This window comes from Podarcis vaucheri (assembly GCF_965113315.1).
Source record: "Podarcis vaucheri genome assembly, chromosome: 5".
In the NCBI taxonomy this organism is placed as follows: Eukaryota; Metazoa; Chordata; class Lepidosauria; order Squamata; family Lacertidae; genus Podarcis; species Podarcis vaucheri.
Window position 1 is genome coordinate 79,801,179 of NC_138763.1, and position 13,155 is coordinate 79,814,333.

The 13,155-nt window shown below is 43.8% G+C and overlaps 1 protein-coding gene across 14 annotated transcripts in view; it reads left to right on the top strand.

Moving 5' to 3' along the window:
* The window catches only part of LDB3 (LIM domain binding 3), a 155,936-nt gene that overhangs the window by 58,332 nt on the left and 84,449 nt on the right, over positions 1-13,155 (top strand). For all 14 annotated transcript variants that reach the window (XM_082222374.1, XM_082222380.1, XM_082222381.1 and 11 more), the window contains one exon: positions 7,662-7,813. In XM_082222374.1, coding sequence (XP_082078500.1) covers positions 7,662-7,813 — 152 coding nt within the window. The remainder of the gene's footprint in view (positions 1-7,661; positions 7,814-13,155) is intronic.

The following is a 13,155-nucleotide window of genomic DNA, read 5'->3' on the forward strand; positions in this document are numbered from 1 at the left end:
TCTGTTCACTCTTTTTATTGAAGAGGGTAACACCCAACAGGGAAATTATTCTACACAAGCCCTGTTGAAATGAGTGGGAGCTGCCCCAATGCTCTCGTACAGCTCCCATTCATTTCAATGAGGCTTGGGTATGCCTGGGGGCCACATTTGGACCTTGGGCTTGTGGTTCCTTCCCCCTACCCAGCATATGCCATAGAGTACGTATGCCATAGAGTACGGTTCCAAGCACAATTCAGAGTGTTGGTGCTGACCTTTAAAGCCCTAAACGGCCTCGGTCCAGTATACCTGAAGGAGCATCTCCACCTCCATCGTTCTGCCGGACACTGAGGTCCAGCTCTGAGGGCCTTCTGGCAGTTCCCTCCCTGCGAGAAGTGAGCTTACAGGGAACCAGGTAGAGGGCCTTCTCTGTAGTGGCACCCGCCCTATGGAACGCCCTCCCATCAGATGTCAAGGAAATAAGGAACCATCTGACTTTTAGAAGACATTTGAAGGCAGTCCTGTTTAGGGAAGCTTTTAATGTTTAATAGGTTATTGTATTTTAGTGTTTTGTTGGAAGCCGCCCAGAGTGGCTGGGGGGACCCAACCAGATGGGCGGGGTATAAATAATAAATTATTATTATTATTATTATTATTATTATTATTATTATTATTATTATTATTATTATTAGAGTTAGAGTATCTTCTTGTGATATGCAGAATTGCATTGTAAAACTTGAGAAAATATTGCTGCAGATCTGCGGCAACACAGTTTGGGGGTGCAAGGGCACCCATAACTGCTAGAGTTAGTGAATGTTAGTGAAATATACTCAGAGTCGCAAAGTGATTTCATGCTCTTTATTCAGCTCATAGTGGTGAGGAGGAATGAATGAAAGTCCCCTCACAGTATCTGCTTTATATACATTATTTACACAATGGGCTGCACATGATTGGCTTATTCCGGAATTCTACTGTAAGCCAATCAGGTTGTGGATTCACTTCTATCTGGAGCAGGATTGGGTGGTTCCTGCCAACCAATCATACTGCTGCATTGTTCTAGGACCAATCAGACTGCTGCATTCTGAATCTAGGACTAATCAGACTGCTGCAATTTGGATCCTATTGTTCTAGGACCAATCAGACTGGTTCAGTTTGGATCCTATTCAACTCAGTACATAACAGTTAGAAATTAATAAAGGGGTAGGATTGAGCTCATATTTGGAGTATTGAAGGGAAGATGCCAGGCCAGTAGCAAAATACAGGCTAAGCTCCCTTTCCAGGCCAGGGCCTCACCTGGGATAGGAGCCATTAAGTATGACAAAAAGTATTGATGGCGCATCACAGGGAAATCCTTGGGCCTGTGCCAATGGAGGTTGCCAAGGTTACGCTGAGCGATGACGTAGGCTGTGGGTAAATCGTCACCTTCTAAAACTTGGTTTGGGATAGCGGGAAGAAGGGGAGGAGCTACTTGGCATGGGGTTTTCTGGGACAGAGAAGGAGGAAGTGGGAAGAACTCTATGTGGCGCTGGCTGGAGAAGGCTGCACTGAGAGACTGGGAGCCATGACTGGCTGCTGCTTTGCACCCAAGCTTGCTGAAGAGAGGAGCCATGGGGGACACCTTTGGGGCATAATGTTCTGCGCCCCCTCCATTGAAGGCTTCAGGTGTAAACATATGTAAAAGAAACCATATTTCTTAAAGACATGGCAGTCTCTGCCATGTATTGTTTCCCAATGGAAACATGACTTTGGGTAGGTGCTTGGAACACCTTGGAATCTTGCAATTGTTCAGCAGAGATTGGGTGTTGGTGTGCAACCTTCGTAGCAATAATCTTGGGGTGGGGTGGGGGGTCGGGGATACTTTTTGCTAAAGTAGACTGACATCCAGAATTTTACCGCTTGCAGAGGAAGTTGCCCCCCCCCTCACTTTTTTGGAAGCTAAGGAAATATAGCTTATGATTACCCCAAATGGCAAAAAGAATAAAGCACAGTTTAAGTTATATTGCTTATTTCTTGGTCTGTGTTTCATATACAGAGCTAGGGTAGTTAAATGTTTTAAACTAATGGAAAACTTGGTTCTCAGAGACTACATGTAATATGTATGGAATAAGAAGTGTACACTCTCATTTGACCAAATAATAATGGCAATAAAAGCAGTCACATGAGCAGCAAGGCAGTGCCTGGAACATCAGGTCATATTCAAAGTCAATGCTATTTTAAGCAGCTGAATATGAAAAGGGACTTCAGGTCGATGGGTATCGCATTCAGAACCCTTTGTATTGTCTTGAGTGACCTTATAGGATGTGACTTTACAGCTTGGATATGCTGAATAGGTTGAAAAATAAAAAGCCTTTGGAGCAACATGAAAATATGAAGCACTTACATTATTTTCATTGAGCTGCATTAGACAGAACAGGCTAGGGGGAGTCAGTAAGTTAAAGTAATCCCAGTGCAATTGCCAGAAGTAAAAGGAATAAAATCCCCAATTGAAACTACTAGTGTGCAAACAGTAATAAACATGATTAGCTTTTGCCAAGGTTAGGAGAAAAAGATGGAGCTTAGAACATCACAAAATGGGGCAAAAATGCACTAACTATCTTGAACAGCCTGGGGCTTCATAATCAATGAACAAGATTTAAATGTCTCTCAAAAACACAGCACAGCTCTTTGAATTGGAAGAGAATTTTAATATATTTTCTACTTGGAACTCGCTGGAATTGGAAGAGAAATGAACACACTGAGTGGGTACACCTCTGTCAGGCTTTGAAAGTGGATGTGGGGGCATAAATAAATGATGATGATGATGATGATGATGATGATGATGATGATTTATTTATACCCCGCCCATCTGGCTGGGTTTCCCCAGCCACTCTGGGCGGCTTCCAACAGAATATTAAAATGCAATAGTCTATTAAACATTAAAAGCTTCCCTAAACAGGCCTGCCTTCAGATGTCTTCTAAAAGTCTGGTGGTTGTTTTTCTCTTTGACATCTGGTGGGAGGTGGGTGCCACTACTGAGAAGGCCCTCTGCCTGGTTCCCTGTAACTTGGCTTCTCGCAGGGAGGGAACCGCTAGAAGGCCCTCAGCACTGGACCTCAGTGTCCGAGCAGAACAATGGGGGTGGAGACGCTCCTTCAGGTATACTGGACCAAGGCCGCTTAGGGCTTTAAAGGTCAGCACCAACACTTTGAATTGTGCTCGGAAACATACTGGGAGCCGATGATGATATTGTCTGCTTGTTAGTTTTAGTTTTGTCTTTTGTGTTTTTTTGTGTGCTTTTAACTGTTCTCAGTTATCTTATGCGTAGATCACATTGACACACTGGTTTAGAAGGTGATTAATAAATCTGTGATGGTTTGGAGGGGTTGTGGCGACACATGCCAGTTCCAACTCCTTTGCCTGCTTATAAGCCTCCCCTTAATAAGAGTTCCTGACCCCAGGGGAGATTCTAAATGCACTCATAAAAGCACATTAATATTCCTTCAGATCTTCCTGCACAACACAGGAAGGTCAGGGTGGAGCCAGCAGGGATGAGGATGCAGGGGTCAAAAACAGCATGTGCTGTGTTGCACCTACCCTGTGCATGATTTTAACACATATAAAAGAATGCCCCACCAAGGGCCGCACTAAAAGAGATGTGTTGCTACACGTCTGGGCCAAATGTGTGCTGATATCCTCCGTTGGGCAGGATGACACAGGTGACCCCCTAACCACAGCCTGAGGTAGATCGATTGTATGATCAGGTTTCAAATAAATTTGCTCAAACTTTGCTAATTTTTATGTGGAATATTCACAGCATTGCATTGCATTCATTGTTCAATGAATACTTTATATCGGCATCTGACCTCTAATGTTCCTTGAGTTCAGTATTTGATATTTGGCAATAATAATCATTCTTATTATGCTTGTTGGCGTCCATCTGCCTCAAAAGCCAATGGATTGTGTCTTGCTAATATTACTGATATTTATTAGCTGCTTTCCTTATAAAAATGATGCCAAGTTGCTTACAAATGTAATGTAAACACTAAAATCCGCTACAACAAACACAGCCAATAATAACCACACACAACAGATGAGCAGTAGAGATCCCAACCCACTAAAGGACATTGTTGCTTCCGATAGAAAATTTTAAACCTTGTATAGATATTGAAAGGTAATTCCTTGCCCACACACATGATACAAAATGGAAAAGGAATGGTGATAGAAGTCTAAAACATACAGCTTCTCCTTCACTGGCTGATGGAAAGGGTCAAGCTGATTTCCCCTAGCCCTGGTTATGGCTGTGCTGGTATTCGATATTTCTCTGTGAAAGCAGTGCTTGTTGCTATGTAGCAGTATTTAATATTTGACTGATTTCGCAGGCAACGTTCAGTGATATTTAGCACTGTGTACCCGACCGTTTATGAGAATTCCTATTTGTTGCCTGCCAGTTCAGTATATTCTCAAAAATGTTTTGATTCAGGTGACCATTTAAAGACATCAACCCTCTCCTGCAGTCTGAAATGGTGCAGCCCAGCAAAAGCTGTGCCTCGTGATATTTTGTTCCACCCATTTAAGGGAATTTGGCAGCATTTAGATGCGGCAGAGGTGGCCAGTCCCAAGAACCAGTTCTGGGCCCTCTTGACCTGTGGTCAGCTGCAGTGCACAAGCTCCTTGTGTAAGCAGGCACAGGCACTTCAATTCGTTCCTTGCTCCTAGTTTGGAACAAGATAGTTCCCTCATGTTCCCTGACACTTCAGAGCTGGCTTCACCTTATCTGTCACGGTGTACTGAAACGTCGCTGGCTTTTGATAACGGAGTGTCCCCTGCACTGGTCCCAATTGCATGCTTTTAGCTTTCTTGGAAGTAAGATTGTGCAGGCCAATTAGCATCTAATTTTAGCAGCTGTACTTCAGCCCTTGAGAGGAGGCAGTCCTTTTGGACTCACAAACCTTGGTTAAAGATCATCCTCTTTCAAGAGCTCTGCAGGTTTGCTTTTCTATCCAGCTTTGTTGTACAGCTCTTATCACTGCTATCGGAGTACTGAGAAGTCATCGCATTTCCCCGGGGAGCAAGATTGAATTTAAGCAAGGTCCTTTATTATACAGATACATGCTGGTGAATCTCAGAGCAGTTTGTCCAGGGCTCCTAGGGAGCTTCAGCATTGCTTTATGGGATCGACGCCCTGATTCCTCTTCACCCTCACTCCCACCAGAGATTGGAAAGTTCCTTTTAAAAATGAACCAGTTCTCCTTCTAGTTTAGCATGTCCAAAAGGGAACAGCCTTCCTACAGGGTTCTTCCCACCTCAATTTCACAAGGGGGTGTATTTGTCTGGCGTCACCTGCACACAAACATTGCAAAAATTAGGGAAACAGAAAGAAGTCTAGTTTACAATATATATTTCTGGGAGTGTTTGATTCATTGTGAGTTCATGGGGTGATGTTAAAGAAAGAAGGGGGCGAGGCTGATGTGCTGAGCAGGAATTCCAAATTTAGGCCGTCTTTTGGCTTTTTTCAGCAAGGGAGTCAGGGCTCAGCAATGAATCTCCACTCTTGATAAGTACAAGCAGGTGTGAAGCACTAGGAGTCAGCTTTCCTGAATGCAGATATGTCAGCAGAACAGAGTAGTTAACATTTTTATGACAAGATGGGCATCTATGTTTCAAGATGGGGGAAATGTATAGTCTTATAGAGGTGACGGCTAAAGATGTCTTCCTTTCTTTTAAAGAGCTCATTTTAGCCAGGCTCAAACCCTTGCTTCTTTTTGTTTTCATCGCAGACTTTGCATTCGTTAATATAAACTTTTTGTAGATATAGTTTTTGTTTTTACCAAGAGGCATGTATTGAACTGAACAAGGGCTGAATCACAGCAGTGCTTGCTCTGCCTGTTAGTCCTCTGCACAAAACAGAGGCACAGGCAAAGGGCTCTGTAGCCCCTTCCTCTGTGGCAGAACCCTTCCTTTAGGCTTCTCATCACCATTTGCCTCTGCCTTGCACATACAGGAGCCAGCAGCTGAGGGCAGTACTCTCACAGGGCCCAGAAATTGGACTTAAAGAGTCTTCTGCCTGAACCCTTGGGTGGTGTCCTGGTCTGGTTTTGTAGAGGACCCTACAAAGCAAGACTTATTGACATATCAGGGGGTTGCAGCACCATGGAGAGCTCTGAGTGAGAGTTGGAGCCTCTTATGTCCAGTCAACCTCTCCTAGGTTCTACCTGCTTTTGAGAACTAGAGTCCTTAAAGGGCCAATGCTCTAGCCAGAAAATGGGCCCTCCTCCATTCCTTGGCCTCCTACCTGGTGCATTCAAGGTAGGTAGGAACCGCATCTGGCTCCTTGGCTAGTGATTCAGTTCCATGTGGTATCAGGCAAGTCCCTGCCCTCATTATTTCCAAATGGACCTTAAAGACTTGCATTATCATTATTAATTCGTATCTAAAGTAACTCTGCCTTTGGGGACTAATTAGGCTCTGTATTAGGCTGTGTGGTGGTTGCTTTTTGTATTAAGGTCAATTGGTTTGCATTTTTCTGCATGGCTATGGATACTTTAAATGTTTAAAGTCTGTTTCTTATGGGATATGTGTTGGAAATGGTTGTAACCCATTTTGGAAGACAGTTCCCTCCCCCTGGTCTAAGGGTCTCTTAAATAAATGAAATAAACAAACATAGTCTTGGGGGGAAGCTGTTGAGATACAAAATGGTGGGGGGCGGTTGAGGTGCTTATTGAATCAGGGGACAAGGTCATGAGTCCCTCAGCTCTGTCAAGATCTGTCATGGTTTGGCAGCCCCAGACTGAAGAGGAGGAGGAGGGAGGAGGAGGAGCAGATGGGGGCTGGAAACCTTCCTTTGTGACCCTAGTTGTCAGAGAGGGAACTTAATAATACTTAACTGCATATGCTCAAAGACTAACATTATGCTTCCTGTGTATCTGAAATAACCCTTGGTTGTGAGAAGCTGAGCAGTATATGGCAGTATTCTTCTATAAATATCCCAAAATGGGCATAATCTCCCTATAAGTTATCCTGAACAAATGCTAGTGAATGGATGGAAGCTACCATTCAGAATGAACAAAGGTCCAATTCACAGACAGTAGCCCTTATACATGAAGGAACATCTTCTGTCAGAGAGAGAGAGATAAATTGAAACAAGTTCAGATAAATAGCCCTTTTGTGCTGTTTTCAGTCACCTTTGGGAATAAATGGAAATGACCTTGTTTTTGTTTGTAAATTTCAAAATGCACTAGAGATGAGCTAATACTCATCTTATTTCAAACAGTGATGCATCTATTTAAACCTGTTACCTGTTAGTGTAAACAAGACCTTTAGGATTGAACTTAATCCCTGTGCCAAGGAGCAAGGAAAGGATCTTGTGAAAAGAGTTTGTGCAATGTTTGTTGCGTGCTATCTCTCTGCAGAACAGCTAACTTAATACCTAGGTATGTTTCATTCCCCAAAACACCTTTGTTAGCAGGAATTTAGATGAGTGGGGCTGAGAAGTAGATCTTCACTGCAGTGTGCAGATTTCTGGAAATGATGTTGGATAGAGCAGGGAAATCCAGTGCATCCCTCTGATATCAGTTTGATTTGACTTTGAATTGTCAGCTGTAGGTGACTGTGAGCACATGGGTCAGTAGATGCAAGCATATATGTAGATGAATTGTGCTCTGTCTTGACGGCCTTTGTTTATCTCTCTCATTCTTTTCCTCCTGCAGATTACGCCAGGCAGCAAGGCAGCTCAGTCCCAGATGAACCAGGGGGACTTGGTGGTAGCAATTGATGGAGTCAACACAGATGGCATGACCCACCTAGAGGCCCAGAACAAGATAAAATCAGCCAGCTACAACCTGTCTCTTACTCTTCAAAAGTATGAGGAGATAAGTTACTATCATTGTGGGGAGATGGCTAAAAGGCACCACCTTAAGAGTGTTGCTGTGGGCATTGTGTTGTAGTGTAGAAGCAGGGTGTCCTGGTTCCTCATGATTCCTATTCCTGTGCAAACACATAACGTAAATGCAGCCTTTAAACCTACCTTTTTTAGAATCGTAGAACTGCAGAGTTGGAAGGGATCCTGAGGATCATCTTGTCCAACCCCCTGCAAGCCAGGAATATGCAGCTTTCCCATATGGGGATCGAACCTGCAACCTTGGCGTTATCAGCCAATTTTGTATTGCATGTGCATGCACACATACACACCAGAGTAGAAAATAATTCAAAGGCTGCATTTTGGATGTGATGTTGTTGGGCTGGGGACAGAAAACATTATGAACTTGCACATCCTGTTCTTAAGGTAGCAGCATCTAAAGCAGCTTGCCGAGCCACTTTTGATGATGGAATCTGATGGAAATTCCAAATGTTTTGCTGTGTAGGCCTGGCTGTAGGTCTGATTCAAAGAGAACAATCACCCCACAGGAGTACCTGGGGCATGTGCTGGGTAGCCACTGGGCTCAAGCTCTGTAACTGGCGCTTCCACATGAGACTTGCTTATGCTGCTCTACGTGGATGCATTTTCAGGCAGCCACTGCCCCACTGCCTCCCTGTGTGAATTAAGCTCAAGTTGCTTTATAATCAAGATTAAAATCCCATATATGTGTCAGATGCCATTTTATTTTGCATGTTGTTAGCAAAGTCGAATTCTGTGCAGAATTACCAGCTGTATATCACTGGACTTAAACATTTCAAAACTAGAGGTGTGTTGTTTTCCCACTTGTTCTGAACTTGTTGTTGCATCCTGATATTGTGGCAAATTGTTCCACCTCAACCTACCAAGTTCAATCACTGCCCTTCACGATTCTGCTAAGGTAGCAGCTCTACCTCCTAGGCCCTGCCCTGTCTTCTTCCCCTCTTTGGTTCAAGCCCAGAAGCAAGTACCGTAAATTTCACTCTATAACACGCAGATTTTTTCTCCTAAAAAGTAAGGTGAAATGTCTGTGCGTGTTATTGAGCGAATGTGTGGTCCCTGGAGCTGACTCGCCGGAGCGCAGGGAAAAAATAGGCAAAAATAAGATCGGGGCGGGCGGGCGGAAGAGGGAAGGCAGAAGCTTTCCTGCATTCTGCCTCAGGGTCTTACTGCCCGCCCGCTTCTGTTGCTGTGTTTGCTCAAACTCAACAAAGAGCAGGGAATCCCCTGCCCTCCTGGCAAGCAGAGGGTTAAGGAAATGATCGCGTCCTTCCTTCTAATCTTCCCTAGTCACACTCCGTGCAGGCTCCAGCCCACCACCTCCTCCTCTCCGTGCTCTAGGGACTCGCAGGCAGCCGAAAAGCATGCAGGTGGGAGAGAGAGAGAGAGAGGGCTGGCTTGGGTGGTGGTGGTGGGGGAACGACTTTTGCTTTACAATGGCAGGTTTCTCATTTCTTTTCCAAAAGCAGAGAGCCCTGCCCCCAGGCCCCCTCCAAATTACAGCTTCTCCAAGCAATGTACTGCTGGAGGGAGACAGTATTCTCTTGTTTGGAAGAGAAACCCTGCTTCCCTGCTCGTAAGTAACAGCAGGCTGGATTGCAGAGTGAGACATGGAAATCTCTGGATTTATATGCTGTATATCAAATATCTTAATCTATACTTTCTTCACGCGGCTGGTAAATCAGAATCTCCTGAGCCAGGAGGATTACAGCATCTCTCCTCTCCCCTTCATTAAAAGCCTAATACATGTCCATGGCTACAGTCTGTACCAAAAAAAGCACACACCCACTGTTGCCTGGGGCTGCAATGGTGCAAAAACGTGGTTACAAAGCATGGACCCACAGGATCTTTGCATTGGGTCACCCCAAATTCACCATCAGATAACATAGCATGTCCATGGCTACAGCCTGCACCAAAAAAATCACGCACCCACTGTTGCCTAGGGTCGCAGTGGTGCAAAAACGTGGTTACAAAGCATGGATCCACATGGATCCTCAGGATTTTTGCATTGGGCTACTCTAAACTCACTGTCAGATCACATGTCTGTGGCCACAGCATGAACCACAAAAATCATACATCCACTGTTTCATTTAGAATATTTTTTTTCTTGTTTTCCTCCTCTAAAAACTACGTGCGTGTTATGGTCTGGTGCGTGTTATAGAGCGAAAAATACGGTATTTTTCAAATCCACATTTAGTGACCCTAGCTTGAGCCCATTGACTATCTCAAGTTGGATGAAATTATATACCATAAGCTGTTTCATTTATTTATTTTTACTGATGGCCAAGTTTGTTTTTAAAAATTAAAATGGGAATAAGTTTGAGTCAAGTGTTACAAGGCATGTTCTTTAAGGCTGTTTTGGGTCCAAGCCCCTACAGTGCAGGAATCTCAATTGAAGCATGCATGACAGGTGGCCATCAATATGCATTGAGTTTTCACAGGGGTCTTGTGCCCTCAATATGATGGTCAAGAGGACCTAATGAAGAGACTGTGAGGCTTTGACACCAGTGCACCCCAACAGCAGTGCAAATTGAGTTCCCTCTCTGCCTACCCCTATGGGTGATTCTGCATGACTATCTGCAGTGGTTTTGCCTAGGTGTAGGTTGATTGCTATAGGGAAAGGTTGAAACTTGGCATTGCCCTGGCTTGTGATAGGTATGCAATAAGGATAATCTCTTACCTTGGGTGATTTGTAAAGGAGGGGGGAAAGGAGCCAGTTTATGGTATAAGAGCAGTTTATGGAATGTTGAGATGAAGCGCTGAGTAGGGTGAGTTGAGCCCCTTCTGAGCGATTGGTGGAAAAAGAAGTTAAAAAATAAAATGGAAGAGAGGGATAAAAACAAGTACTGAGGGTTGGTTATAGAGCAAAAACTTGCCTTGAAGTGAGCCTTAGAGCCTTAGAGCTGAAGACCCTCCTTCCTCCATTGTCTGCAGGATATATATGAATACAGTCATACCTCGGGTTACAGCCACTTCCGGTTGCGTTTTTTTGCGTTATAGACCGCCAAAACCCGGAAGTACCGGAATGGCTTTCTTCTTGGTTTTGACAGTCGCTCATGCACAGAAGCGCTAAATCGTGCTTTGCACATGCGCAGAAGTGCCAAATCGCAACCTGCGTGTTTGCAGACGCGGGTTGCGAACCCTGCGGGTTACAAACGTGCATCCCGCATGGATCACATTCGCAACCCGAGCATCCACTGTATGAGATTGGAGACCGCTCAAACTAGGAATCCTCTGCCGACAGTCTGAAGTGATGCAGTCCGGCAAGCACTGCTTAGCTCTCAATAGTGCCTCTTTCAACATATGTACAAATTTAAATGATCCATGATCTCTGTAGTGTTCATTATTGTGATAACGGATGAACTCGCTTTGACCACAGATGATTTCATTTTTCATTATTCAAGTACAAGTCTCGTGTGCTTCCCTTTACAGCAACTATAATATACATCAGTGGCTCCAGAGTTTTCTGACCTGCAGCTGAAGCTTCTACACCACATGCAGATAGTGATAGATATTTGCAGGTGGTGGTGGGGATCTTCATACAATATTTACTGACCTCATAAAAACTTGTGGAGAATTCTTATGCTGTTGCAACCTGGTAGATTAAGGGTAAGAAAAAAACAACTATGAGACTTTTAAAAAAATCAAATATAGTATTATCTTCCCAGTCTAAGGAACATAACTCATTTCCAGTGCAGACACTCCTCCTAAACTACCATTGATTCCAGTTGTAAAAGCCTTGGCAGTTTGCCGGGAGACAAATGTTCTTTTGCAGCAGATTCAGTCATAAATCAGGCATTTAACATCTGTGGTGACAGCATCTGAAGCAGACGTAATAGAAAGCATTGGTAGCATGATTCAAATTGTTTCCCTGCTCAAGGTTGCTGTGATTTGGGCACCGCAGTTGTCTAGTGCATACAGTAAATGCCTGTGCTTGTGCCCACCCCTGGTCTGTGTCCCTGTTGATGTGTGCAAATGCAGTTAGGGTGAAGACAGATGTAGCATTTTTTAAATGATCTCAACAACAGGCTCTTCATCTGCAGCGTGAACTTGGCTTTGCAATTGCTGGCGGAAATGTAGGCACCAAGAAGTTGAGTGCTGGATCAGCACATGACTCAATCCCCAGCTTTGCCTCTTCTGCTGTGTCTGATTCATTAGATATATTTTCAAAGTAAAATACAGTGGTACCTCTGCTTACATACTTAATTCATTCCGAAGGTCATTCATTCATTCATTCATTCCGAAGGTCCGTTCTTAACCTGAAACTGTTCTTAACCTGAAGCACCATTTTAGCTAACAGGGCCTTCCGCTGCCACCCCGCTGCCGCCACACGATTTCTGTTCTCATCCTGAAGCAAAGTTCTTAACCCAAGGTATTATTTCTGGGTTAGTGGAGTCTGTAAGCCTAAGCGTATGTAACCTGAAGCGTATGTAACCCGAGGTACCACTGTATGTTTATCCATGGTGCTAAAAGTGCAGGCCTGAGCCTAGCGTTAAGCAGTTTAATAACTAATGTCTCACAGTGGCCAGGGAAATGTCTCCTAATGGATAGCAAAGATTAGCTGTTTTTTTCTGGGATGTTCTGAATGGAGATTGCCATCAGTTTGGGGAAGGTGACTCCCTGTGAAGCTCAAGAGGGACAGATTTGTATGTGTGAAAGAGTGGGGAAAGTATTTCTATTGCACATGTCACCTGAGAGCCTTAAAAAAATATTGCCAGAACAGGGTCAGTATAGTAATTCCTACCTACTTGTGCCCAGGGATGACCAGGTCCAGGTCATGTTTTTGCATGCAACCTATCTTCAGGACTTTGCTCTAAATGAAACCAAATATTCAGAGAGCTGACCTCGTTTTATTAGCATAACCCGAAGACTTCATGCAAAAGAAAATGTGCACCAATTTCCTGGATGAGCAGATAACCAAAGAAAATGACTTGAATTTAAATTATGTGAGCCAAAGCCATAGCAAAATGTGAAGCAAGGGAACTGTAGACAGACCCGTAGTCAAATACTAATCAGCCAGACAACCGCTGGCATAAAACTGAATCTGTAATTGTGGGGCAGTCTGTTGGTAATATTATAGGCTATCCTGTGGGAATAACAGAGACAAAGTTATGCTCTATTAAGACTCATTGATTTCAAATGAAAAGTTAAAATATGCACTTCAATATCTCCTCTTGAAATCAATGGGTTTTAAAGGTGCTTAACATTGGCTAGGCGATGTCCGTATTTTTATTTTACCATTTTTAACAAGCTGTTTTTCCCATGGAGATATATATAGTAAAAATGCTGAGAGGGATGTGTATTAATTT